Below are 25611 nucleotides of genomic sequence, written 5' to 3'. Positions count from 1 at the left end.
ACCTGTTAGAAGCCAGTCAGACAGGGTTGGGTTGGAAGGTGGCCCCAAGGACAGTGTCTTAGGCTGGAGGGAGATGCCTGACACTGAAGGAGGCTGGTCTTCCCAGTTGTCCTCTGCCAACATCCAGGAATGAGGGCTCTACATGAGGGGCTGTCTGTGGATATAGCTGGTTCACCCAGTCTGCATCTGAGCCCTAGAAGTCAAGTACCACATCTTACACTTTTCCTGGTACTAGATGTACCCAGTACTGTGCTGAGAACATGGTGTTTCCAAAAATATTTGTTCAAAGCACTGATTCAGTTTGGGAGGGGACTACTTTGATGTTCCAATTTTTTGTTTCTGTTCAATAAGCTAAATATGGTTCTGGTTCAAATTGTTTTATCATGGTTCTTCCATGCTAGAATTTAAGCTCCAAGAGGGCAGAGATTATTCATCTCTTTTTCAGTCATGTTCCTGTCACCTAGCACAGTACCTGGGACATAGTAAGTTTTTAATAAGTATCTACTGAATGAAGCGTATCCTCAAGGCTCCATTTTGTGTGGGTGGTTCTCCTTTTCCATGCTCTGCCTGCTCCCCTTATCTATTTCCGGAGATACCTACCTTTATAGCTGGCCTCCTCTTGGAGGTCTTGTAGGCATATGTCCAAAATGGAAATCTGTACCTTCCTCCAAAACTATCTGTCTTTATGTGCTAGTCCCTATCCAGTCAATGACATCACTTACCTAGCAACTTGTAACAGAACTCTCTAAGTCTACTTTGTATTTGTTTTTCTCTTCCTTGAACCTAATTCTCTCCCATCTATGATGTAGATTAGATTAGCCAGGCATAAAAGGCTCTTTAAGATGTAGCCCTGCCTCACCGCTCACCATCTCATGTACCCCTGGACTCTAAGCAGAGTGAACTGCTCCCCACAGGTCAGGCTCTTTCACCTGGCTATGCCTCTGCATACACAGTTCACTATAACTAGAATTTTCTCATTTGTTTACAGGATGTCTATTCATCTTTGAGGTCCAGCTCCACTGTCTCTCTTCCCGGGATATATCCAGTGTTGTGGCAGCTTCCTCCTCTTGCTCCCTAGCATTTTGTCCAGGTTTCATCACAACACCTAGAACAATAAATTCTATCACTGCCTGTCTCCTGCCTCATGATAAGAACTTCTTAAGGTAAAGTCTACTTCAAATCTGTCTTCAGGAGAGCACCAAGCCTGGCAATACCCATTTTTTGAAAGGATGAATACTTGGGAAGGTCTGAATTAGAGCACTACCCTTAGTAGTCACATGTGGTCACATGTGACTGCTTAGGACCTGGTCACATGTGACTGCTCCAGCACAAACCATGTATTCTGAGCACAACTAAATTGACTGTAAAGGCAGCATCGTCAGAACCCAGGCTGAGTGAGGCTAGGAAGGAACTCCACTGGAGGTGGTCTGCTTTCAGTGCTCACCCTCCAGCCATTTCATAGTTTCAGCCTTTCTGAATCCCTACCCCTCTACCTTTTAGTTTCTCTCTGCTCTGCAAAAAGAATCACATCATACAGTATGTACAAATGTTTCACACTCATTTGATTTTCTCAGGAATCTTGTGAAATTAGGATAGTTCAATTCAATCTACATTTACTGATCCCTTCTCTGTGTAATGTCTGGTGCTGGGGACACAGAAAAAGACAAGGTCCCTGACCTACCTAGAGAGTGTACAGTCTGGTGGGTAAGGGATTACTGCCCCCATCTTATAGGTGAAGAAACTAAGGCTCAGAAAGGTTAAATTGTATGCCGGAAGTCACACAAATAATAAGAAAATGGGTCTAGAAGGGTCAAAAACAGGCCCCCTGGCTTCGGGTAGAGAAAGATCTCTTCAGTAAAGCAGCCCCCTTCACTGGTAGCTGTGCAGTAACCCTTGCTGGCCGTTGGGATGCCAGGTGAACTGATCTGCTCAGCGGGGTAGGCAACAGATATGAGGGCTGTCGATGGGTCTAGGTAGTTTTTCCCATTACAGGGCCATCTGTGTTTCAAAGGAAGAAGAGGGGGAATGGCAGGTGCCCCTTCTCTCCATTGACACTATCCTTCTGGGGGGTAGGGGGAGTCGGGCAAGTCCATTTCAACTGTGCCCACTTCCTCTTTCCTTGTCTTACTCCTTGTATTACTCCTTGTTATTACTTGCCTTTTTCTGAAAAAAATGAAGTATTAGGCAAGTCACTATAACTTTGGGCCTCAGTTTCCCTAAATGCAAAATAGAAATGATGATACCTTCAGGACTTACAATGATGGAATGAAAAGGTATGTAAAGTGCCTGGCACATAGTAAATACTCAATCACTGCTAGTACTCTCCCTTTCCCTCTCTCTGCACCCTCCATTTCTATTTCAACTGAGATTAATGGTCTCATTCCTTACATCCAGAGCCCTGCCTTCAAGTGTAAAATACCTAATAGATTAATTCAATAAATCAGGCTGGGCCAGGCCAATGAATGTGCTACTAACACTTAAACCTAATTCAAAACCTTATGCTTCAGAGGGCAGGGGTTAACAGTAGCATCATAGCACCTTATTAGGACCGGCAAGTCTTGTGAAGGAAGGAGCTTCCTATATCTCCCAGTGCATTCCATGAGGGAGGCCACTGCTCATGCTCACACTCACGCACACACTAGGTTGGCCTAAGTGCTAGCATCCAAAATGCTAGAAATGGTGTAAGGGGCTACTTGTGGGAAATACCAAAGGATACAGGAGACTCTGCCTTGTGGACACCTCTGATCCAGATGTTGCCTGCTTCTGATGGATGTCAGGGCAGTTGATGGGTAGGCCCTGATGGCTTTCCTTTCTGCTCTGGGAGGCTAGGCTGAGAGGGAATTTCTCAAAGCTATCAGCAGAGTCACTTAGCTCTGTGGAGGCAGCTTCATTCTCAGTCTGGGCTTCTGGCTTGGGCTCCTGGTCCTGATCTGCTCTTGGTGAGCTCAGTCCCATGGAGGTTTTGCTCTGTTGGGCTCCTGAGAATGTTACTTGTGAGATGAGCTGCGGGTCTGTTAAGGCAGGCTCTCCATCCCTTGCCTGAGAGGCTTCACCCTCACAAGCAACAAGACTTTGCCTAGGAGAACCCTGCCTAAGCAGGTGGGGGTTGACAGCTCTTCCTGGGCTGGACAGAGGGCTACTTTTACCCTTGAGCTCCTCTCTGGGGAAAGGCTTTGAAGGACAAGAGGGTCCTTCCCTATGCACCTCATCAGGCTGAAGGCTGATGATCTCACTTGTGTCTGACATGAAACTGGACCAAGGGCTAGTTTTGTCTGTCACAGTGGTGATGTCATTAAGGGTCCTGGGCTCAATGATGTCTTCTTCATAGTCCTCATCGCTGTAGACTGGGTCTGCCTCAGTTTCCTCACTGCTCTGCATCCTTGTATCGGGTACTGTGTGCCCCAGGGACTCATGGAGCAGTCCTCTTCTGCTTGAAGTCTCTTCAAGAGTAGGGGGAGTTAGGCAGTTTCTGCCCTCATCCAGCACTTGTGCCAATGACATATTGGGAGCTGTTCTTCGTTCCTGCATGGCCCCTGTGTCCTGAGCATCTGGTAGGGTGGGGACTTCTCCGCTTCTACTCCTGGCTTGGTGAGAACTCAAAGATGCTTGAGAATTCCTGGTGATGGTCTGCAGATCTGAACAGCAACAGATATCACTCTTACTACAAGGTAGGGCCACAGACCACTCAACTTTCCCAAGCTAGGCTCTAGCTTCAGATGTATTCTTGCAATCAGACTTTGAAAAATCTTAAAGATCGTTAATCCACCCAAGTCAGTGAAACTATATTCAAGGCAGTACGATTTCTAGCACTTTATTCTAACATCAGAGGACCAAAATCTAATCTGTTTATAGTTGTGGTTACATCTGTGGAAATGCTTTCAGAGACTATCTGCTCATGCTCAGGAATTCTTGGGAGCTAGGAGTCCTGGTAGGCATGTTCATGCTTCCATTTACTTCAGTAATTACCTATATTAAAAACCAAAATGAGAATCTACTTATTTACCTATTTGATGACAGTTATTAAAACTATATATTTTGGGGCGCCTGGGTGGCGCAGTCGGTTAAGCGTCCGACTTCAGCCAGGTCACGATCTCGCGGTCCGTGAGTTCGAGCCCCGCGTCAGGCTCTGGGCTGATGGCTCGGAGCCTGGAGCCTGTTTCCGATTCTGTGTCTCCCTCTCTCTCTGCCCCTCCCCCGTTCATGCTCTGTCTCTCTCTGTCCCCAAAAAAAAATAAATAAAAAAAAAAACGTTGAAAAAAAAAAAACTATATATTTTACTTGGAAAATAAAAGCAATTAATCTATTACCCAATTGGTAAAGTAGGGGAGGTTTATTACAGAGAAAATGGAGGGAGGATGGCATTATGGAAAGAACAGAGGTTTTTGGAGCTTGTCAGTCTTGGGTTCAAATCTCTACTGTCACTTATTGTGGTCATGAGCAAACTATCCTCTCTCAACCTGTTTATCTTTAAAATGTTATTAACACCATCCTTTGCACAGAGTTATAGTAAAGAATACATCAGATAAATGAGCACACACTTTGTGGCACATATATAAACAACAAGTGGAAACTACCAGTCATTTCAAATTGTTTTTGTGATTAAATGGGAGGGAATAAGTTAATAAATAGAACTACTAAATGGTTTGTTTACATTATTATTTAAGAAGAGAATGTTAGGAATTGGGAGGCAGATTTGACTCTTGGGGTGTGGGGTCACATCTCCCTCATAGCACCTGATGGGAGTGCTCAGCCTATAGGAGGTGCTGGCTAAATTTAATACATTATCAATTTTCATGTCTTAAAGGGAGTGAGTAGATGTATGAAAATGGAACATCTCTACCTGCAAACAGGAACAGGAACCAGGAAGGTTAGTCAATCCTGATCCCTTGGCCTGAACTATCCTTTCTGTCTTGGAGGTGTCTTTCCGCTTTTTACATACCAGTCCATCCTTCAAGGCCCTGCTCTACTGCATCTCCTCTGGGAAGCCTTCCTAGGTGCACCAGCTGGATGGGATGGCTATACAGCTTTGTTCTATAAGGAAGCATTTAATATGCTATTGTGTATGTTTTCCCCATCAGATTGTGAGCTTCTTAAAGGCAGAGACCACGTATCTGATTCATGTTGCATTTTTAGAGTCCAGCAAAGGACCTGGCACACAGATGTGGCATAAATGAGACCCCCTCCTCCCCATCAGTAACTCACTCTCAAGATTCACTGGTACCTACTTGTGTAATGACTTCTTCCAAAGTGTACTAAGACACGATGGAGGTTGGGGAAGTTTATTTTTTTAAATTGTTTTCTTCGAGGGGTGCCTGGGTTGGCTGAGTCAGTTGAGTGTCCGATTTCGGCTCAGGACATGATCTCGCAGTTCACAAGTTCAAGCCCTGCATTGGGCTCTGTGCTGACAGCTCAGAGCCTGAAGCCTGCTTTGGATTCTGTGTCTCCCTCTCTCTCTCTGCCCCTCCCCCACTCATGCTCTGTCTCTCTCTCTCTCTCTCTCTCTCACAAATAAATTTTAAAAAACATAAAAAAAATTTTTTTAAATTGTTTTCTTCGATCTAGTCCTCTCTCCCTTTCAAAATTCATCCTCTCCTTATAAAAGTCAGTTCTCATTCTGTCATCACCTTGCTTAGAACTCCCCATTTTCTTCCAGGATAAAGATTAAACTCCCAAACTTGGCTTCAAGGTCCTCCAGCTTCAATCCTCATTTCTCTTCTCTCTCCTCTTTTAATATACCCATTTAAAGGGGTTCTCTATATGCTCTCACCTCTACCCCAAACAAGCCTCCATTCTGCTCTTATCCTTTCTTTCTGGGGGACAGTTTCTTCAGTTGACTATAGAATGTACACTTGATGAAAGCAAAGATAATGCTTGTCTTGTCCATCTTCCTGGAACCAGTAACATAGTGGTACCTGGCAGAGTTTGTGCTCAATAAATAGATGACTGAATATTTCCAAGCAAATGGAAGCCAAACATGTACTTTGGAAACCCTGGCTACTGACAGGTTAGCTATCTGGGAAAGAGGGTAGGAAGAAGGTTTGTACTTCATATCAGTCATGAGTGGCTTCTTTCCACTTTAAACAGAGAAAATTAAACTTATTCATCCCGGTGTACAATATACATATTTTACTTCAGCAAAAATGACACCAAATGATGGCTAAAGGTACTGATCTAACTGATTTCTCACAATTCCCCAAACTGTGCCTGATATATAAGTTCCCAGGCCTTAACCCAGCATTCTAATTCAATAGAATGGAAGAAGACCCAGGAATTTGTATTTCAGAATAAGTACCCCAGGTGATTCTTATGCTTAGGCACCTTTGAGAAATACTTATTCTATAGTAGTCTCTGTCTGGGCTGCACAGTAGAATTACCTGGGCAGTTATGAAAAACACTGATGCCTGGGTCTGCACCCTCAAAGATCCTGTTGTAACTGACCTATGGTGCAGCCTGGGCATCTGGATCTTGAAAAGCTCCCTCAAGAATTCTAATATGCAGCCAGAGTGAGGACCACTGCTTTAAGGGGTGTTTCAAAGGGTTGACTATGGACCACCAATATCTAGAATCATCTGAGGTACCTGCTAAAAATGCAGGCTTCTGGGCTCTGAGAACTAGAATTTTAAATATGTCTATAGTTGATTTTTTCCTGAAAGTAGAGTGGCACAAGTTCAAGAACTGCTACTAAAGAGCTCACCTAATCCACTCTCATCTTGTTTTGGCTAGGGAATCCTCAAGAAGGGAAAAGGTATGCTGAGTCAAATCGTAAGTCTGGGCAAAAACCTACCAAGAACCTGACCTGGGTCTCCGGCCTCTCAGTCCAATGTGCTTTCCACTTCACAATTTCCTGTGCCATGCTTTTAAATCTCTCCTTTCAAAAGGAAGACAGTAAATAAATAATATAGTGAAAGCTGTTGGTCTCTCATTTGTCATAGGGGCTTGCCTGAGGGATGTTTTTTGAATAGCACCCAGTGACCATAACTCCTCAACAAGAGGGGCCCTGAGCCATACCTGTGATTAAGGAGCTGACTTGCAACACCAGGTTATTGGATTTCTCCAGAAGACACTGGCTGTCAGGGTCTAGGCTGCTAGCTCCGGGCCCAAGATGGTCCCTATGAATCTCCTGGGACTGCATGACGGCAGGAGGCTGAGGACTGAGGGGAAGTAAAGGCTTGGTGAGCTTCTGACTGAAGTACCGTTGGATCTGATCTAGCTCACTCAGATTCCTCCTGTAAAAAAAAAAAAAAGAAAGGGAGAACAGGACAAAAGGGTCATTCACTGGGATTACAAGCATCTTTTATGTTACTCTCAGACTATGATCTGGCTACTGGGGGCAACTTGCCACTCCTTATGTCTAGCTAATGAGATTCCTCTTCTATGTCCAGGAAAAATCTCCCCTCCTGTAGGGAACCATTCTTGACTACCATTCCTATCTAGTCTTCACATCCTCTTATTCTGACAGACTAAGGCCTTACTCTGGACTAACACTGACCTTTGCTACCTCACAGTCATTCTTCACTTGATCTAAGCCAAAAGGCTGAGAAGCGATTACCTCACAATCATTCTTGATCTTTCAAGTAAGTGATCCCTTGAAGCAAGCCTTCTCTGAGCCTCTAAATTGGTTTAAGAGGTCTTCCTTTATGCCTCACAGTTCTGTACTCTTCAATCACATCATTTGTTTCACATCTCTTTCCTCTGATGTACTGTGAGCTCTGTGCTGATTCCTTTATATCTATTGTACCCAGCATAGTGCTTGTCACAAAATAAATGCTGAATGGATAATGAATAAATGACTTAAAAAAAAAATCTGTTCAAAAACTTTGAATGGGGCCACATTCATTCTTACCATTCTCCAGAACTCAGGACTCCAAATCTTGTGCTTTCTCCATAATAGATGGGCCCTGTCCCAACTAGGTTCATTTCTGCCTCATACCTCTGAATGCTGGAGCCTGAGTTCAAGCTACTCCCCTTGCTCTGTCCCTATACTATTTTAACTTTTTTTTTTTTTTTTTTTTTTTTTGAGAGAGCACAAGCAGGGGAGAGGGGCAGAGGGAGAGAAGGAGAATTTTTTTTTTTTTAATGTTTACTTATTTTTGAGAGAGAGAGAGAGAGAGATGAGAGACAGAGCATGAACGGGGGAGGGGCAGAGAGAGAGGGAGACATAGAATCCGAAGAAGGCTCTCTAGGCTACGAGCTGTCAGCACAGAGCCCGACGCGGGGCTCGAACTCAGAGACTGCGAGATCATGGCCTGAGCCGAAGTCTGACACTTAACCGACTCAGCCACCCAGGTGCCTCGAGAGAAGGAGAATCTTAAGTAGGCTGCACACTCAGCATGGAGCCTGACGTGGCGCTCTATCTCATGACCCTGGGATCATGACCTGAGCTGAAATTAAGAGTCAGATGCTCAACCCACTAAGCCACCGAGGTGCCCCCCCACCTTAGTTTTCTTATCATGTATTAGTTTCCCAAACTAGGCCATGAGCATTTGGTAACAGAAGATAATATCTCAACCTTCTTTATTTCTCTGGTACACTCAATGTGCCTGGTATAATTGGCACTACATAGACACTAAATACCTGTGAAGTAAATTGAAAGTCGTTTTATGCTTTTGTTAGGAACAGTCTGCTGTGTTCTACCATCAAATGCAAATTAAATGAGAGAATACAAAGCTGATCCTTAATCTGTCATTAGAAGCCACAACTCTCAAATCACAGTGGATTTACGGACTTCAAGCTGTATTACAAAGCTGTAATCATCAAGACAGTATGGTCCTGGCACAAGAAAAGACACTCAGATCAATGGAACAAAATAGAGAACCCAGAAATGGACCCACAAATATATGGCCAACTAATCTTTGACAAAGCAGGAAAGAATATTCAATAGAATAAAGACAGTCTTTTCAGCAAGTGGTGCTAAGAAAACTGGACAGCGACATGCAGAAAAATGAACCTGGATCACTTTCTCACACCATACACAAAAATAAACTCAAAATGGATGAAAGACCTAAACGTAAGACAGGAAGCCATCAAAATCCTTGAGGAGAAAGCAGGCAAAACCTCTCTGACCTCAGCTGCAGCAACTTCCTACTCAACATGTCTCCAGAGGCAAGGGAAACAAAAGCAAAAATGAACTATTGAGACCTCATCAAAATAAAAAGCTTCTGCACAGCGAAGGAAACAATCAGCAAAACTAAAAGGCAACCAACAGAATGGGAGAAGATATTTGCAAATGATATATCAGATAAAGGGTTAGTATCCAAAATCTATAGGAAACTTATCAAACTTAACATCCCAAACCCAAATAATTCAGTGAAGAAATGGGCAAAAGACATGAATAGACACTTCTCCAAAGAAGACATCCAGATGGCCAACCAACACATGAAAAAATCCTCAACATCACTCATCATCAGGGAAATACAAATCAAAACCACACTGAGATACCACCTCACAACCGTCAGAATGGCTAACATTAACAACTCAGGCAACAACAGATGTTGGCAAGGATGCAGAGACAGAGGATCTCTTTTGCACTGCTGGTGGGAATGCAAACTGGTGCAGCCACTCTGGAAAACAGTATGGAGTTTCCTCAAAAAATTAGAAATAGAACTACCCTACAACCCAGTAATTGCACTAGTAGGTATTTATCCAAGGGATACAGGTATGCTGTTTCAAAGGGGCATATGTACTCCAATGTTTACGGCAGCACTATCAACAACAGCCAAATTATGGAAAGAACCCAAATGTCCATCAACAGGTGAATGGATAAAGAAGATGTGGTGTGTATATATATAAATACACACACACACACACACACACACACACACACACACACACACACAATGGAGTATTACTCAGCAATCAAAAAGAATGAAATCTTGCCATTTGCAACTACATAGATGGAACTAGAGGGTATTATATAAGCTAAGCAAAATTAGAGAAAGACAAATGTCACATGACTTCACTCATGTGAGGACTTTAAGATATAAAACAGATGAACATAAGGGAAGGGAAGCAAAAATAATAAAAAAAACAGGGAGGGGGAGAAACATAAGAGACTCTTAAATATGGAGAACAAACAGAGGGTACTGGAGGGGGGATGGGCTAAATGGGTAGGGGGCATTAGGGAATCTACTCCCGAAATCATTGTTGCACTATATGCTAACTAACTTGGATGGAAATTAAAAAAATAAATAAAATTAAAAAATCACAGTGGTTTACTTAGGTGTCTACATTTGGGTGTCTGCCACCTGCCACTTGTAGCAGGAAAATGCAAACAAATGTTAACTGGGTGAAGCTTTAAAGAAAATGTGCAAACCCAACTGATCTTGTCAGAGGTTCTGGGTATAGAACCTACTAATACTAAGCTGCAATTTTCTTATCTGTGAAAAAGGTTTATTAATATTTGCTCTGTAGACCTCATAGGATTGCTGTGACTCAAAAGAAGCACTGTTTTAGGGCTCTGTGAATCTAAGGAAGTAATAATGCAAAGTCGTTATTTTGTTTCATCTCCATTTTTAGAGAATTCATCTACTAGCAGTTTTCAAAACCTGGTTCTAGATCTAGCAGCATTAGCATCATCTGAGAACTTCTTAGAAATGCCAATTCTCAGGCCCTATCCTAGACCTATTGAATTAGGAACTGTATGGGTGGGTAGAACAATTGCTGTTTTAACAAGTTGTTCACGTGATTCTGACACACACTAACTTTTGAGAACCACTGTTCTAGGGCAGTGGTTTATAGCCTGGTAATTTGGCCCCAAGAACACATTTGGCAATGTGTGAAGACATTTTTGGTTGTCACAATCGGGGCAGGAGAGCTACTAGTATCTAGTAGATAGAGGCCAAGGATGATGCTAAATTCTTACAATGTGTAAGACAGCAAAATATCTGGCCCAAATGTCAATAGCGCTGACACTGAGAGAACTGCACGAGAGTTTCTTTTTCTCTTTCTTGGTAGATTCTAAAATATGTTATGTGAGTGACCCAACAAAATGCAGACACACTGTTAATGGTTTTACTTAAATAGCCTCCAGTCTCTAGCTGAGAATCTAAAATGAGAATCTGAACATACCACTTCCTTATAATACAAAAATTTGAACAGTTTCCCATAGTCTATAGTATAACTGTTCAATTCTTTTTAACCTATGTTCCACCAATCAAAAATATTTTGCCAATTCTTTTCTGAGTTTGCTTTAAGAAACCAAATAATTAAAAAAAAATTTTTTTTAGCTTTTTCCAAATATAAAATCTTTCAAATATTTTTTCCTCAAATTTTACACACTCTCTTCCTCCATTCCCCATCACTTTCCACTTGAGGATCATTTGTTCTAAAAGTCCAAACTCAAGCTGACATTCAAGGCCCTTCAAGATGGTGCTACAGAACTTTCCTTGCTCTTTACATCTTAGGCTCAGCTGTATCCCAACTGTACTGCTGGTATTTCTCCAAACGTGACTTGCTGTTTCAAGCCTCTGGGTCTCAGCGTGTTTTCTGCATAGAATGTCCTTCACATTTGTTGACCTTCTCCTTTAAAGACTAGTTCAAGTGTGACTTCTTTAAATATTCCCAAAACCAATTTAGAATGTTACTCATTCCTCCATCTACCCTTGGCCAGAAAACCTGCAGCTCTTATCACACATCATTATAATTATCTGGCAACAGACTATCTCCTTCCTTTTCTGGGAATGGCAGAGCCAGGACTGGAAGTCAAGGCTGTTGGACTCTGAAGCCAAGACCTTTTCACAGGACCACACTTCTTACTAGATAACCCAGGTGCTGATTCAGATGATCTATAATGGCCCTTTCAATTCTCACAGTGCTTCTGTGGCTCAGATGCTGACTGAATTAACAAAGAGGGAAGCATTAACAGGACAGATGGTGATCTGGATGAATTCAGTGGTTGTGAGGAGGACAGTGGGCAGGATGAGGGTCTATAAATTGTAAAGTAGATATGAAGCTGTATAATTATTAGCTTTGGTGAATAATCTAAAGTTCCTGTATTAGTGGAAATAATATAATAGTATAGAGCCGGTGAAGGAATGGAAGGCCCCAAGTAGAGACAGATTTATCTATGAAGAATCTTGAGAGGATCCAGGGTCCAATGCAACACTAACACAGACAAAGTCCCCTCCTACACCTCCCAGGGCAGTGGTAGCTGACAGAACAGCAGTATTGCAGGTTGCCATAGCCCATTTACCTTGTGCTTTACTATGGTTTCTTGTGTCTTTTCTAAGCACAGGGTCTTACCTGAGAGAAGTCAGAATGGAAGTGTGGGAGGAGGACAAAGGCAATGTGGTCAGTTTGTCATCATGTGGCAAAACTGCCTCTCCCTGCTGCAGGGATTCATGAAATCGGCGGATGTTCTGTACATGCTCTTCATGGCGTGATGCCTGACTTCTTGCAGTACTGCTTCTGTCAGGAATAAATGGGGCCAAAATAAATTCCCAGCCAATGAGAAAACTAATGTGACAATCAACAAATAACCCTTCTACAATGGTATCGCAAATCCATCCCCATTACCACAGTCCTGGCTTCAGTAATTCTTGCTTAGATGACAACTATCTTCCAAATAATCTTGCCTTCAGTCTTAACCACTCTCCTTTATTATTTTTTCCCTCTCTTTTCAAATGTGAATTCCAGTGTAGTTAACATATAGTGTTATATTAGTTTCAGGTGTAAAATATAGTGATTCAACAATTCCATACTCAGTCCTCATCAAGTTACATGTATTCTTTTTTTTTTTTTTATTACAGAGAGAGAGAGAGAGAGAGAGAGAGAGAGAGAGAGAGAGAAAGAGAATGAGCAGGGGAGGGACAGAGAAAGAGGGAGAGAGAGAAGCCCAAGCAGGCTCTGTACTGTTAGCGTGCAGCCTGATGTAAGGCTTGATCTCACAAACCGTGAGATCATGACCTGAGCTGAAATCAAGAGTCAGATGCTTAACATACTGAGCCACCCAGGCACCCCAAGAGTGTACTCTTAATCCCTTCATGTATTTTACCCATCCCCCTTACCTCTCCTCTGGTAACCATTTGTTTGTTCTCTATGGTTAAGAGTCTGTTTCTTGGTTTGTCTCTCTTTTTTTTTCCTCTTTGTTCATTTGTTTTGTTTCTTAAAGTCCACATAGGAGTGAAATCATACAGTATTTGTCTTTCTCTGATGGACTTATTTTGCTTAGCATCATACGCTCTAGATCCATCCATGTTATTGCAAATGGCAAGGTTTTGCTCTTTTTAAAAATATTTTTTAATGTTTATTTATTTTGAGAGAGAGAGTGCAAACAGGGAAGGAGCAGAGAGAGAGGGACAGAGAGAATCCCAAGTATGCTCCGCACTGTCAGCACAGAGCCCAATAGGGGGCTCAATCCCACCAACTGCAAGATCATGACCTGAACTGAAACCAAGAGTCGGATGCTTAACTGACTGAGCCTCCCAGACACCCCAAGATTTCATTCTTTTTAATAGCTGGATAATATTCCATTACACACGCGCATGTACACACACACACACACACACACACACATCACATCACATCACATCTTCTTTATCCATTCATCTATCAGTGGACACCTGGGCTGTTTCCATAGTTTGCCTATTGTAAATAATGCTGCAATAAACACAAGGGTGCATTTGCCCTTTGAATTAGTGTTTTTGTATCTTCTGGGTAAATATCCAGTAGTGTCATTCCTCTATGTAGGGTAGTTCTATTTTTAACTTGTGAGGAGACTTCATACTATTTTCCAGTGGCTGAACCAGTTTGCATTCCCACTGACAGTGCACAAGTGTTCCTTTTTCTCCACATCCTTGCCAATACTTATTTCTTGTGCTGTTGAGTTTAGCCATTTGGACAGGTGTGAGATGATATCTCATTATGGTTTTGATTGCATTTCACCAGTGATGAGTGATGTTGAATATCTTTTCATGTATCTCTTGGCCATTTGTAAGTCTTCTGTGGAGAAATGTCTGTTCATGTCTTCTGCCCATTTTTAAATTGGAGTATTTGTTTCTTGTGTGTTGAGTTGTAAAAATTCTTTATATATTTTTGATATTAACCCTTCATTGAATATGTCATTTACAAATGTCTTCTCCCATTCAGTAGGTTGTCTTTTAGTTTTGTTGGTTGTTTACTTTGCTGTGCAGAAACTTTTATTTTGATATAGTCCCAATAGTTTATTTTTGCTTTTGTTTCCCTTGCCTAAGTGAACACATCTGGAAAGATGTTGCTATGGCTGATGTCAGAGAGTTACTGCCTGTGCTCTCTTCAAGGACTTTTATGGTTTCAGGTCTCACATTTAGGTCCTTAATCCATTTTAAGTTTATTTTTGTGTATGGTGTAAGAAAGTGGTCCAGGTACATTCTTTTGTGTGTTACTGTCCAGTTTTCCCAACACAATTTGTTGAAAAGACTGTCTTTTTCCCATTGCATTCTTTGTTGAAGATTAACTGACCAGCTAATTATGGGTTTATTTCTGGGGTTTCTATTCTTTTCCATGCATGGACTTATGTGTCTATTTTTGTGCCTGTACCATACTGTTTTGATTACTATAGCTTTGTAATATAACTTGAGGTCCAGAATTGTGATTCCCTCCAACTTTGCTTTTCTTTTTTCAAGATTGCTTTGGCTATTTAGGGTCTTTTCTGGTTCCATACAAATTTTAGGACTGTTTATTCTAGCTCTGTGAAAAAATGCTGTTGGTATTTTGATAGGGATTGCATTAAATATGTAGATTGCTTTGTGGAATATAAACATTTTAACAATATTTTTCTTCTGATCTATGGGCATGGGATGTCTTTTCATTTCTTTGTGTTATCTTCAATTTCTTTCATCAATATTTTATAGTTTTCAGAGTACAGGTCCTTTCACCCCTTTGGTTAGATTTATTTCTAAGTATTTTACTATTTCTAAGTATTTACTGTTTTGCATTTGTAAATGGGATGGTTTTCTTTTTTATTTTGTTTTCTTAATTACTCTTTCTGCTGCTTCATTATTAGTGTATAGAAATGCAGTGGATTTCTGTATGTTGATTTTGTATCCCACGACCTTATTGTATTCCTTTATCAGTTCTAGTAGTTTTTTGGTGGACTCTTTAGGTTTTTATTTTTTTATCATGTCATCTGCAAATAGTGAAAGTTTTACTTCTTCCTTACCAATTTGGATGCTTTTCATTTCTTTTTCTTTATTTCTGACTGCTGTGGCTAGGACTTCCAGTTCTATATCGAATAAAAATGGTGAGAGTGGACATCCTGTCTTGTTCCTGATCTGAGGGAGACAGCTCTCAGTTTTTCCTTGCTTTGAGTATGTTAGCTATGGGTTTTCCATATGAGGCCTTTATTATGTTGAACTATGTTCCTTGTAAACCCACTCTGTTGAGGGCTTTTATCATGAATGGATGTTGTATTTTGTCAAATGCTTTTTCTGCATCTATTGAAATGACTATATGATTTTTATCCATTCTCTTACTGATGCGGTGTATCATGTTGATTGATTTGCAATTATTGAACCACCCTTGTATTCTGGGAATAAATCCCAGTTGATCATGGTAAATGCTTTTTTTAATGTATTGTTGGATTCTGTTTCTAAATATTAAGAATTTTTGTATCTCTTTTTTTGTAGTGTCTTTATCTGGTTTTGGTATCAGGGTAATACTGGTCTCATAACATGAATTTGGAAGTTTTCCTTCCTCTTCTATTCTTTGGAATAATTTGAGAAGAATAGCTTTTTTAAATGTTTAGTAGAATTCACCTGTGAAACTGTCTGGTCCTGCCTGGACTTTTGTTTGCTGGGAGATTGCCGATTATCTATTCAATTTCCTTGTTGGTAATTGGTCTGTTCAAATTTTGTTTCATCTTGATTCAGTTTTTTTTTTTTTTTAATTTTTTTCAACGTTTATTTATTTTTGAGACAGAGAGAAACAGAGCATGAACGGGGGAGGGGCAGAGAGAGAGGGAGACACAGAATCGGAAACAGGCTCCAGGCTCTGAGCCATCAGCCCAGAGCCCGACGCGGGGCTCGAACTCCCGGACCGCGAGATCGTGACCTGGCTGAAGTCGGACGCTTAACCGACTGCGCCACCCAGGCGCCCCCATCTTGATTCAGTTTTGATAGGTGACATGTTTCTAGGAATTCATCCATTTCTTCCAGGTTGTCCAATTTGTTGGAATATAATTTTTCATAATATTTTCTTACAATTATTTTTATTTCTGTGGTGTTGGTTATTTCTCCTCTTTCATTTGTGATATTGTTTATTTGAATCCTTCCTTTCTCTTTTTTTGATGAATCTGGTTAGAAGTTTATTAATTTTGTTGATTTTTTCAAAGAACCGGCTCTTGGTTTCATTCATCTGTTCTACTGTTTTTTTAGTTTCTATATCATTTATTTTTGCTCTAGTCTTTATTATTTCCTTCCTTCTCCTGGTTTTGGTTTTTTGTTTGTTTGTTGTTGTTCTTTTTCTAGCTCTTGTGGGTGTAAGATTAGGTTGTTTGAGATTTTTCTTCCTTTTTGAGGTAGACCCGTGTTACTATAAATTTCCCTCTTAGAACTGATTTTGCTGCATCCCAAAGATTTTGGACCATTTGTGTTTTAATTTCATTTCTTTCTGTGTAATTTTTTATTTCTTCTTTGATTTCTTGGTTGACTCATTCATTTTTCAGTAGCGTTATTTCCATGTATTTTCACTCTTTCTAGATTTTTTCTTGTGGTTGACTTCTAGTTTCATAATGTTGTGGTTGGAAAAAATATATGTTATGACTTTGATCTCTTTAAATTTGTGGAGACTTGTTTTGTGGCCTAATATATGATCTATCTGGGGAATGTTCCATGTTCACTTGATAAGAATGTGTATTCCAGAGTAGATCAGTATGGAGGCTCCTCAAAAAAGGAGCAATTGCACTACTAGTTATTTTCCAGAGGATACAAAAATACAGATTTAAAGGGGTACATGCACCCTGATGTTTATAGCAGCATTATCAACAAAAGCCAAACTATGGAAAGAGAGGCTAAATGTCTATTTACTGATGAATGGATAAAGAAGATGTGGTATATTTACACAATGACTATTACTCAGCCATCAAAAAGAATGAAATCTTGTCATTTGCAACGACCACAGATGGAGCTATGGTGTATTATGCTAAGCAAAATAAGTCAAACACAAATACTATATGATTTCCCTCATATGTGAAATTGAGGAAACACAAGAGGTGAACATACAGGAGGGGGAGAAAAAAAGAGAGGGAAACAAACCATAAGAGACTCTTAACTGTAGAGGACAAACTGAGGGTTGATGGAAGGAGGTGGGTGGGGGATGGGCTAAATGGGTGATGGGTATTATGGAGGGCACTTGTTATGATGAGCACTGGGTGTTACATGTAAGTGATGAATCACTAAATTCTACTCCTGAAACCAATATTACACTATATGTTAACTAACTAGAATTTAAATAACAATTTGAAAAAAATGGAGTATTTTAAATAAATGACATTTTACAATATTTTATATGAACAAATCTTTTCCTAGTAGTTTCCCTTTTTTCAAGGTTCTACATTTTTTTCTTTTACTTTTTAAAATAAAACATGTAAGGGGCGCCTGGGTGGCTCAGTCGGTTAAGCGTCCGACTTCGACTCAGGTCATGATCTCAGTCTGTGAGTTCGAGCCCCGCATCGGGCTCTGTGCTAACACCTCAGAGCCTAGAGCCTGTTTCAGATTCTGTGTCTCCCTCTCTCTCTGACCCTCCCCTGTTCATGCTCTGTCTCTATCTCAAAAATAAATAAACGTTAAATAATAAAATAAAATAAAATAAAACATGTAACATGGAAAAAAAAGAAAAAAAAAGAATGTGTATTCTGCTGTTTTATGATGGAATGTTCTGAATATATCTGTTAAATCTATCTAGCCCAGTGTGTCACTGAAAGCCACTGTTTCCTTGTTGATTTTCTGTTTATTTCCACTGACTTAAGTGTTACCCATTCTCCTTTAATAAATTGTCCACATTACAGCCTGAGTGATTTTTTTTTAAAACACAGGTCTGGTAACAGTAAGAACAACACTATTTATGGAGTCCTTATTATGTGACAAGCACTGTTCTAAGCATTTGTGTACTAAACTATTTAATCACCATTGTTTCTTTCTAGCTTCGGTTTCTCTGTTTTTAATCTATAAAACAAATTTCAAATTTCTCAGCATGGTATTCAAAAACTTGACTTCGGCAATAACAGTCTTCTCTTTAAGTAACAGCTTCAATGAGATAGCATTCACATCCCATACAATTTACCCAAAGTCTACAATTCAATTGTTTTTAGTATATTCACAGAGTTGTGTAAACATTGCCACAATTTTAGGATACTTTCATCACCCCCCAAAAAATTCTATACCTATACATCAGCAATCACTCCACACTTCCCCTTCTGCCCCAAACCCTCACCCAAACCTCCCGGCTCTAGGCAATTGCTAATCTACTTTCTGATTCTGTAGATTTGCCTAATCTGGAAATTCATGTAAATGGAATCATAACAACATACAGTCTTTTGTGACTAGCTTCATACATTTAGCATTTTTTTAATTATTATTTTTTAATGTTTATTTATTTTTGAGAAATACAGAGAGAGAGAGAGCCAGACAGAGTGCAGTTGGGGGAGAGGCAGAAAGAGAGGGAGACAGAATCCGAAGCAGGCTCCAGGCTCTGAGCTGTCAGCACAGAGCCTGATGTGGGGCTCAAACTCACAAACCACGAGATCGTGACCTGAGCCAAAGAAGTCAGACACTCAACTGACTGAGCCACCCAGGTGCCCCACATTTAGCATGTTTTTAAGCTTCACCCATGCTGTAGCATGTATCAGTAATTCATTCCTTCTCATGGCTGAATAATTTTCCATTATATAAAGATATCACATTTTATTCATCTACTCATCAGATGATGGACATTTTGTTTGTATTTTTTAGTTACTAGGAATAATGCTACTACTACAAACACGTACAGGTTTTTGTATGAACATATGATTTATTCTCTTGGGTATATACTTGGAAGTGGAATTACTGGATCATACAGTTACTCTATGTTTAACCTTTTAAAAGGAAGTGCCAGACCGTTTTCCAAAGCAGCTGCACCATTTTAAAATCCCACCTACCATGTATGAGGGTTCCAATTTCTCCACATCCCCTCCAACATTTGTAATATTTGTCTTTTTGATTACAGTCATTGCAGTGGGTATGAAGTGGTATCTCATTATGGTTCAATTACATTTTCCTGATGGCTAATGATGTTAACCATCTTTTCATGTGTTTATTGACCCTTTGTATATGTTCTTTGGACATATGTCAATTCAGACCATTTGTCCATTTTTACTTGGGTTACTTGCCATTTATTATTGAGTTGTAGGAATTCTTTACATATTCTGGTACAAGTAAGTCACTTATCATATCTATGTTTTACAATTATTTTCTCCCATGCTGTTGGTGGCCCTTTCATTTTCTTGATGGTATCATTTATAGCATGAAAGTTTCTAATTTTGATGAATCCAGTGTACTTTTTCTTTTGTTGCTTCTGCTTTTGGTGAATCATTGCCTAATCTAAGGTCATGAAGATTTCCTCCTATGTTTTCTTCTAAGAGTTTTATAGTTTTAGCTCTTACATTTAGATATATGATCCTTTTGGAGTTAATTTTTACATACAGTGTGAAGAAGGGGTCCAACTTCAATCCTTTGCATGTGGATATATAGTATCATTTTCTGAAGACTATTCTTTCCTCATTAAACTATCTTGGCATCTTTGACATCTTGGCATCTTTGGCACATGGGTTTATTCTGGACTGCCAATATATTCTACTGATTTAGATTTCTATCCTTATACCAGTAGCACACTGTACTGTTTACAGTAACTTTGTGTTAAGCTTTGAAATTAGGAATTCGTTCTTTTTCAAGACTGTTTTGCCTACTCTGTGTCCCTTGAGCTTCCATATGCATTTTAGGACTAGCTTGCCCATTTCTACGAAAAATCCAAAAGGGATTATGATAGGGAGTGTGTTGAATCTATAGATCAGTTTGGGGAATACTGCCATCTTAACAATATTAAGTCTTCTAATCTGTGAACATGGGATATCCTTCCATTTATTTAGACCTTCTTTAATTTCTTTCAGTAATGTTTTGTAGTTTTCAGAGAGTAAGTTTTGCACTTTAAAAAATTTTTTTTAAATCTTTATTTATTTTTGAGAGAGAGAGAGAGAGAGAGAGAGAGAGAGTGAGCCGGGGAGGGGCAGAAAGGGAGGGAGACACAGAATCCAAAGCAGGCTCCAGGCTCTGAGCTGTCAGCACAGAGCCCGACATGGGGCTTGAACCCACAAACCATGAAATCATGACCTGAGCTGAAGTCGGACACTTAACTGACTGAACCACCCAGGTTCCCCCGCACTTTTTTTGTTAAGTTTATTTTTAAGTATTTTATTCTTTTTGATGCTATTGTAAATGGAATTGTTTTCTCAGTTTCATTTTGGGTTATTCATTGCTGATGTACAGATATACAACTGATTTTTTTAAATTATTTTTTTAATGGTTATTTATTTATTTATTTTTTTGAGAGACAGAGACAGAGAGACAGAGTGAGAGCGGGGAGGGACAGAGAGAGAGGGAGACACAGAATCCAAAGCAGGCTCCAACTCAACGTGGAGCTTGAACTCATGAACCACGAGATCATGACCTAAGCTGAAGTCAGATGCTCAACCGACTGAGCCACCCAGGTGCCTCATATAAACAACTGATTTTGTATATTAGAATAAAAAATGTTGGTTGTGGGCACCTGGGTAGCTCAGTTGGTTAGGCATCCGACTCTTGGTTTTGGCTCAGGTCATGATCTCATGGCTTTGTGGGTTCTAGCGCCATGTTGGGATTCTCTCTCTCCCTTTCTCTCTGCACTCCCCTACTCGTGCTGTCTCTCTCTCAAAATAAATAAATAAACTAAAAAAAATAAAAATGTTGGTTGAAATTTCTAATATGGTAAAGATGGATAGATATAGTTTACCTAAATAAACCTCTTTGAGGTTATCACTAATTTTTAAGAGTATAAAGGGTTCTGAAGTGGAAATGTTTGAAAACTGCTTTACTAAGGTATAACTGGTATATAATGAATGTCACATATTTAAAGTATACAATATGAGGTAATTTTTTGGGGTATAATTTTTTATCATGACTGAAAAACTATTGACCAAATAACAACCCTTTATTGGAGAAGTATCAAAACTGGTTATTTGGTTCAATTATAGCATAATTTCATGCCACAATATTGAGTTTTGACATATGTGTACTTCTAAGGAAACCATTACAACATAAAGATTATGAACATATCCATCACCCTTAAAACTTTCCTCCTGTCCTTTATAATTCTTCCCTCTTTCTTGCTCTAGTCATCCTTTCTTGTCCCTAAATAACTACTGATTTGCTTTCTGTTGCTATAGATTAGTATGTGTTTTCTAGAATTTTATATAAATGGAATCAGATACAATGTACTAGCTTCTCAACATATTTTGAGATTCATTTTGTTGTGTATCAGTATTGCCTTTTGAAAAATTTCTTAGTAGTATTTCTTTGTATGAATATACCACAGTTTGGTTAGCTTTAGATGGCTGGCTGGATCAGAATATGTCATTTTGATATAGTCCTTTTGAGATGGGAACAGGGATGTTTTTATGTGGACGAAAAGCAAACCACTAGACTTAGCTTTTACAATTACTAAATAGTGTCCTCATCATTGATCTATATTCTATCCTAATACCAGTACCCTTATCCTATCCATGTCTCATGGACTGGTTATGGTCAAAGTAACACCCATAAAATAGATAACAGAAAAATTATTTAAGCCTGTGATTTAGGATTTGACAGACACATGGGATCCCTTTATATAGAGGGCAGAGGCACTCTTCATATGGTAAGCAGGTAGAGAGAGCTACACAGCACTGAAATGGGCTTTGGTGTTAGAGAGTATCTTTCTGGAATAAAGGATCTACTCATAACTGCTACTGTAGGAATGGCTATTTTAGGGGAAGATCCCTTGTCTTATCCCTGAAGTAGGGAGACAGACACAGGAAAGACTGCTGGAGGCAGGGGGATGACAAATGCCACTAAGGCCGGGAAGGGAGTGGGGTAGAAAGCAGCAATGTTATTCCTAGACCTCGTCCTTTAAGAGAATGGAATGTGCTCTAGCCCCAATATCCATATGCACGTCCATGGTTGGCTTTGCAAAGCAATTGGATGGGCTAGTCGCTTTTTATAAAATAATTTGGTTCCTAGGTTTGGAAAGGGAAAGACCTCACACAGCTGATGACTGATTTTAGGGATAAAGGTTAAAGGCCTCTGAGGAAAAAAGAAAAGTATCCTTTCCACTGAAGCTACCTTTTGATAGCAGTAAATATTCTAGTTCCTATCTTATAAAAAATTTGTTTTCATTGGATCCTGGAATTCCTAGGGATTGTGACAGAAGATCAACAAAGCTCTTTCCCTGTCTCTAGTTTCTGACTCTGTAGATTTGCCTAATCTAGATAATTTCTGGTTTCTTCCTCCAATAAAGGAAAGAGAGGGGCGCCTGGGTGGCTCAGTCAGTTAAGCATCTAACTTTGGCTGAGGTCATGATCTCACAGTTCATGGGTTCTAGCCCCATGTCGGGCTCCGTGCTGATAGTGCTGCTTGGGATTTTCTCTCTCTCTGCCCCTCCCCTGCTCATACTTTCTCTCTCTCAAAATTATATAAATTAAGAAAGAAAGAAAGAAAAGAAAAGAAATAAAGGAAAGAGAAATGACAAGCCAGTTAGCATGCTTCCAACTCTCTGACTCTATTTCTTCCCATCAAAAATTCACTCACCTCGTAGGAGAAGAGAAATCAAGTCCCCTTGATGAGGTGTGAGCAGGTTGTTCTGGGGTCCATCTTGCGACACAGCCAGGGAATGCAGCATACATACCAGAAGCAGGGAAGGAAAAGGGGCTGTGTATTGGGATCTGTAGAATCAATGAGAAAAATGGTACACTTGTCACCACAAATTCTTTTGGAACAAAGCAGTATAAATAAATTTGTAAAATTTACTGTGTGTAGATAAATATAATTTACTGAGCATTTTCAATGTTGAAGGCTGTACTAAGCAATTTACATGCATTTTCTCATTTAAGCTTCACAATAATCTTATAAGGTAGGTACTATTATTATCCCCATTTTACACACTATGCTATCAGATTGCTTTTTAGTGACTTTATCTGTTTTTATGTTCCTGCTCCCCCAGCTAGTTTGTGAACTCCTGGCTGGATATCATTGTATTTTACATGTGAGGCTGATCTGGCTGTCGTATTTCTTGTCTCATGACTATCAGGGTAGGTGTGAAGAAAAGACCTTCTTATACACAAACTGTGTAACTCTGTCACTTTCTCATGCATTCATTCATATTCAATATTTACCGATGCACACTCTGCCAGACCCTGGGCCAGACATCCATGATAAAAGAGGTAAAAAAAAAACAAAAAAAAAAACCCTACAATCTTTGCTTTGATAGAGTTCCTCCATCTGGGACAGTCTGAAAATTCTTTCTTTTACAGTTAAACTCCCTAAAAGAGTTCTTTGTATTTGCTATTGTTGATTCCCCTCTTTCTGTTTTTTTTTTAAGATAGACTAATGATTTTAATGTAATAGAATTTTTGAAAACTTCAGCCAATATGGTTTCAAACTCCACGCTGCAAATAATTTTATTTAAAAATTGAGATATGGCCATTTGTGAGAACATGGAACAGAGAACAAACTGATGGTTGTTAGAGGGGAGGGAGAGGGCAAAATGGGTTAAGGGGAGTGGGAGATACAGGCTACCAGTCATAGAATGAATAAGTCATGGGAATAAAAGGCACAACATAGAGAATACAGTCAATGGTATTGTAACAACATTGTATGGTGACAGATGGTGGCAGCACTTGTGGTGAACATAGCATGATATATAAACTTGTCAAGTCATTATGTTGTATACCTGAAACTAATGTAACATTGTGTGTCAACTAAAAAAATTTTTTTAATTGAGATATAATTAATGTATTGTAAAATTCACCCTTTGAAAGTGTTCAGTTCAGTGGTTTTCAGTACATTCAAAGTTGTGAATCCATCACCACTATGTAATTCCACTATGTACACCACTGTGAAATTTTTATCACCCTAAAAAGGTTATGAGATCATCACGAGACACAAATATATAATGTGTTCTGCAAGCTGGAAAGTACCAAACACATGTAAAGGATCTTCTTATAGATTTTCTCAGTAGAACCCTTACTGGTTAAGAATTTGAATTAGGATACGTACCCGTGACCCTGGGGTCTCCATTCCACGTCTTGATTGTCTTTCTTCTTTGAAGTGCATCAAACTTTCCAGAGGGGAGACAGCAACTTTTATCTGCCCCTGGCACTCTCCACTGAAGTCTGTGATGTTGTACCAGCCACAGACAAACTGGAAGCCAGAAAGAAGCGGGGAGAGGTCCACTGAGGCAAAGCCAATCACCCTCTCCTCATCTGTGGGGGAAGAGAGAAGAGCTGAGCAGTGTGACTGGGCATGTCTTGCCACTGACATTAGAGGTTGCACAGAGAATAGCTGATACAGAGGACTGGGCGGTGGTGGGGGGTAGTTTAGTGATTCCAAAATCAAAAGAGAAGACAGATAATAAGGATGAGAGAGACTGGGAACCACAGCCTGCTTTCACTATTATGATTTCCCTTTTTGTATGGCAGGGAAAAGCTAGTAGAGTTGAGTTCTGTCCTCTTGATATAGGCAATTGGAAAACAACCCTTAAACATAAGAAACACTTGTTCTTTTCCCTACGTTATCATGTCTCAGTAATTTTCCTCAGGACGTGGGTCTTGAAAAAAATCATCTGAAAGACCATCACCTTTGGAATTATGAGGGATTTACATATCTACATTTTCTCATTTATACTTGTCTGTATTTTCCAAATTCTCTATAACATACACATGTATTATATTTAATTAAAAACAAAAGTGACACAAATCACAAAAGAAAGCCAACCCCCTAGAAAATCAGTAGTCAGTACAAAATAAGAGCTTGGGCTCAAGCTTATAAGGGGGCTGCCCGTAATGAGTATGAAGACCCTTTCTTGGATAGACAAGCAACCATGCAATGACTCTTGTTTTCTGACTCGTTGCTTCTTGTTCCTCATTTCTGACATGAAAGTATCTGGGGACAAACAGGCCCCCATCACTCCATAAGTTCTTTTTTTGTATAGGCTCCACTCTTTATAATGAATATTAAAGGCTGATTCTACCAAACATAGGACACAATTTTCAGTTTTCAATTTGCTAAATAAATCAAGGAATGTAAATTTTTAAGAGGAGTGGTCATGAGTTTCCAAGTTTCTTGTGCACACTGCTGGTGACACTGAGCTCATCACACACTGTCTAATGTTTGTTTAGACAGCTTACTCTTCTTTGGACTGGGACCCACCTGAAACCTGAGACCAAATGTCACTTGCTTTATGTTCCCTACACTCTCCATTCCTGGTGTAAATCTTCCTACATCATGAGGAAGTTGCTAAACATCCACTGAGAACACAAATGACCTGGCCAACATAGAGTGGGACAGAGAGGAGGTGCATTACAATAGCTAATCT

The 25611-nt window shown here is 39.8% G+C and overlaps 1 protein-coding gene and 1 long non-coding RNA gene across 3 annotated transcripts in view; one reads left to right on the top strand and one right to left on the bottom strand.

The window, feature by feature from the left end:
- C2CD3 (C2 domain containing 3 centriole elongation regulator) overlaps positions 1 to 25611 on the bottom strand; it is a 145157-nt gene that overhangs the window by 17397 nt on the left and 102149 nt on the right. For both annotated transcript variants that reach the window (XM_047071267.1, XM_047071268.1), the window contains exons 27-31: positions 24294 to 24499; positions 22827 to 22960; positions 12241 to 12405; positions 7009 to 7226; positions 2717 to 3635 (exon numbers count right to left, since the gene is read on the bottom strand). In XM_047071267.1, coding sequence (XP_046927223.1) covers positions 2717 to 3635; positions 7009 to 7226; positions 12241 to 12405; positions 22827 to 22960; positions 24294 to 24499 — 1642 coding nt within the window. The remainder of the gene's footprint in view (positions 1 to 2716; positions 3636 to 7008; positions 7227 to 12240; positions 12406 to 22826; positions 22961 to 24293; positions 24500 to 25611) is intronic.
- LOC124505339 (uncharacterized) overlaps positions 1 to 25611 on the top strand; it is a 35185-nt gene that overhangs the window by 3693 nt on the left and 5881 nt on the right. Inside the window, exons 2-3 of the long non-coding RNA XR_006960620.1 lie at positions 989 to 1163; positions 4805 to 4867. This is a non-coding gene — a long non-coding RNA (uncharacterized LOC124505339). The remainder of the gene's footprint in view (positions 1 to 988; positions 1164 to 4804; positions 4868 to 25611) is intronic.

The sequence above is a fragment of the Lynx rufus genome, unplaced genomic scaffold (assembly GCF_022079265.1).
Source record: "Lynx rufus isolate CCGP_SWC_20201006 ecotype Redwood Valley unplaced genomic scaffold, mLynRuf1.p SCAF_9, whole genome shotgun sequence".
NCBI lineage: Eukaryota > Metazoa > Chordata > Mammalia > Carnivora > Felidae > Lynx > Lynx rufus.
Note: the sequence above shows the minus strand (reverse complement) of the source record. Positions and strands in the feature narration are given on the sequence as shown.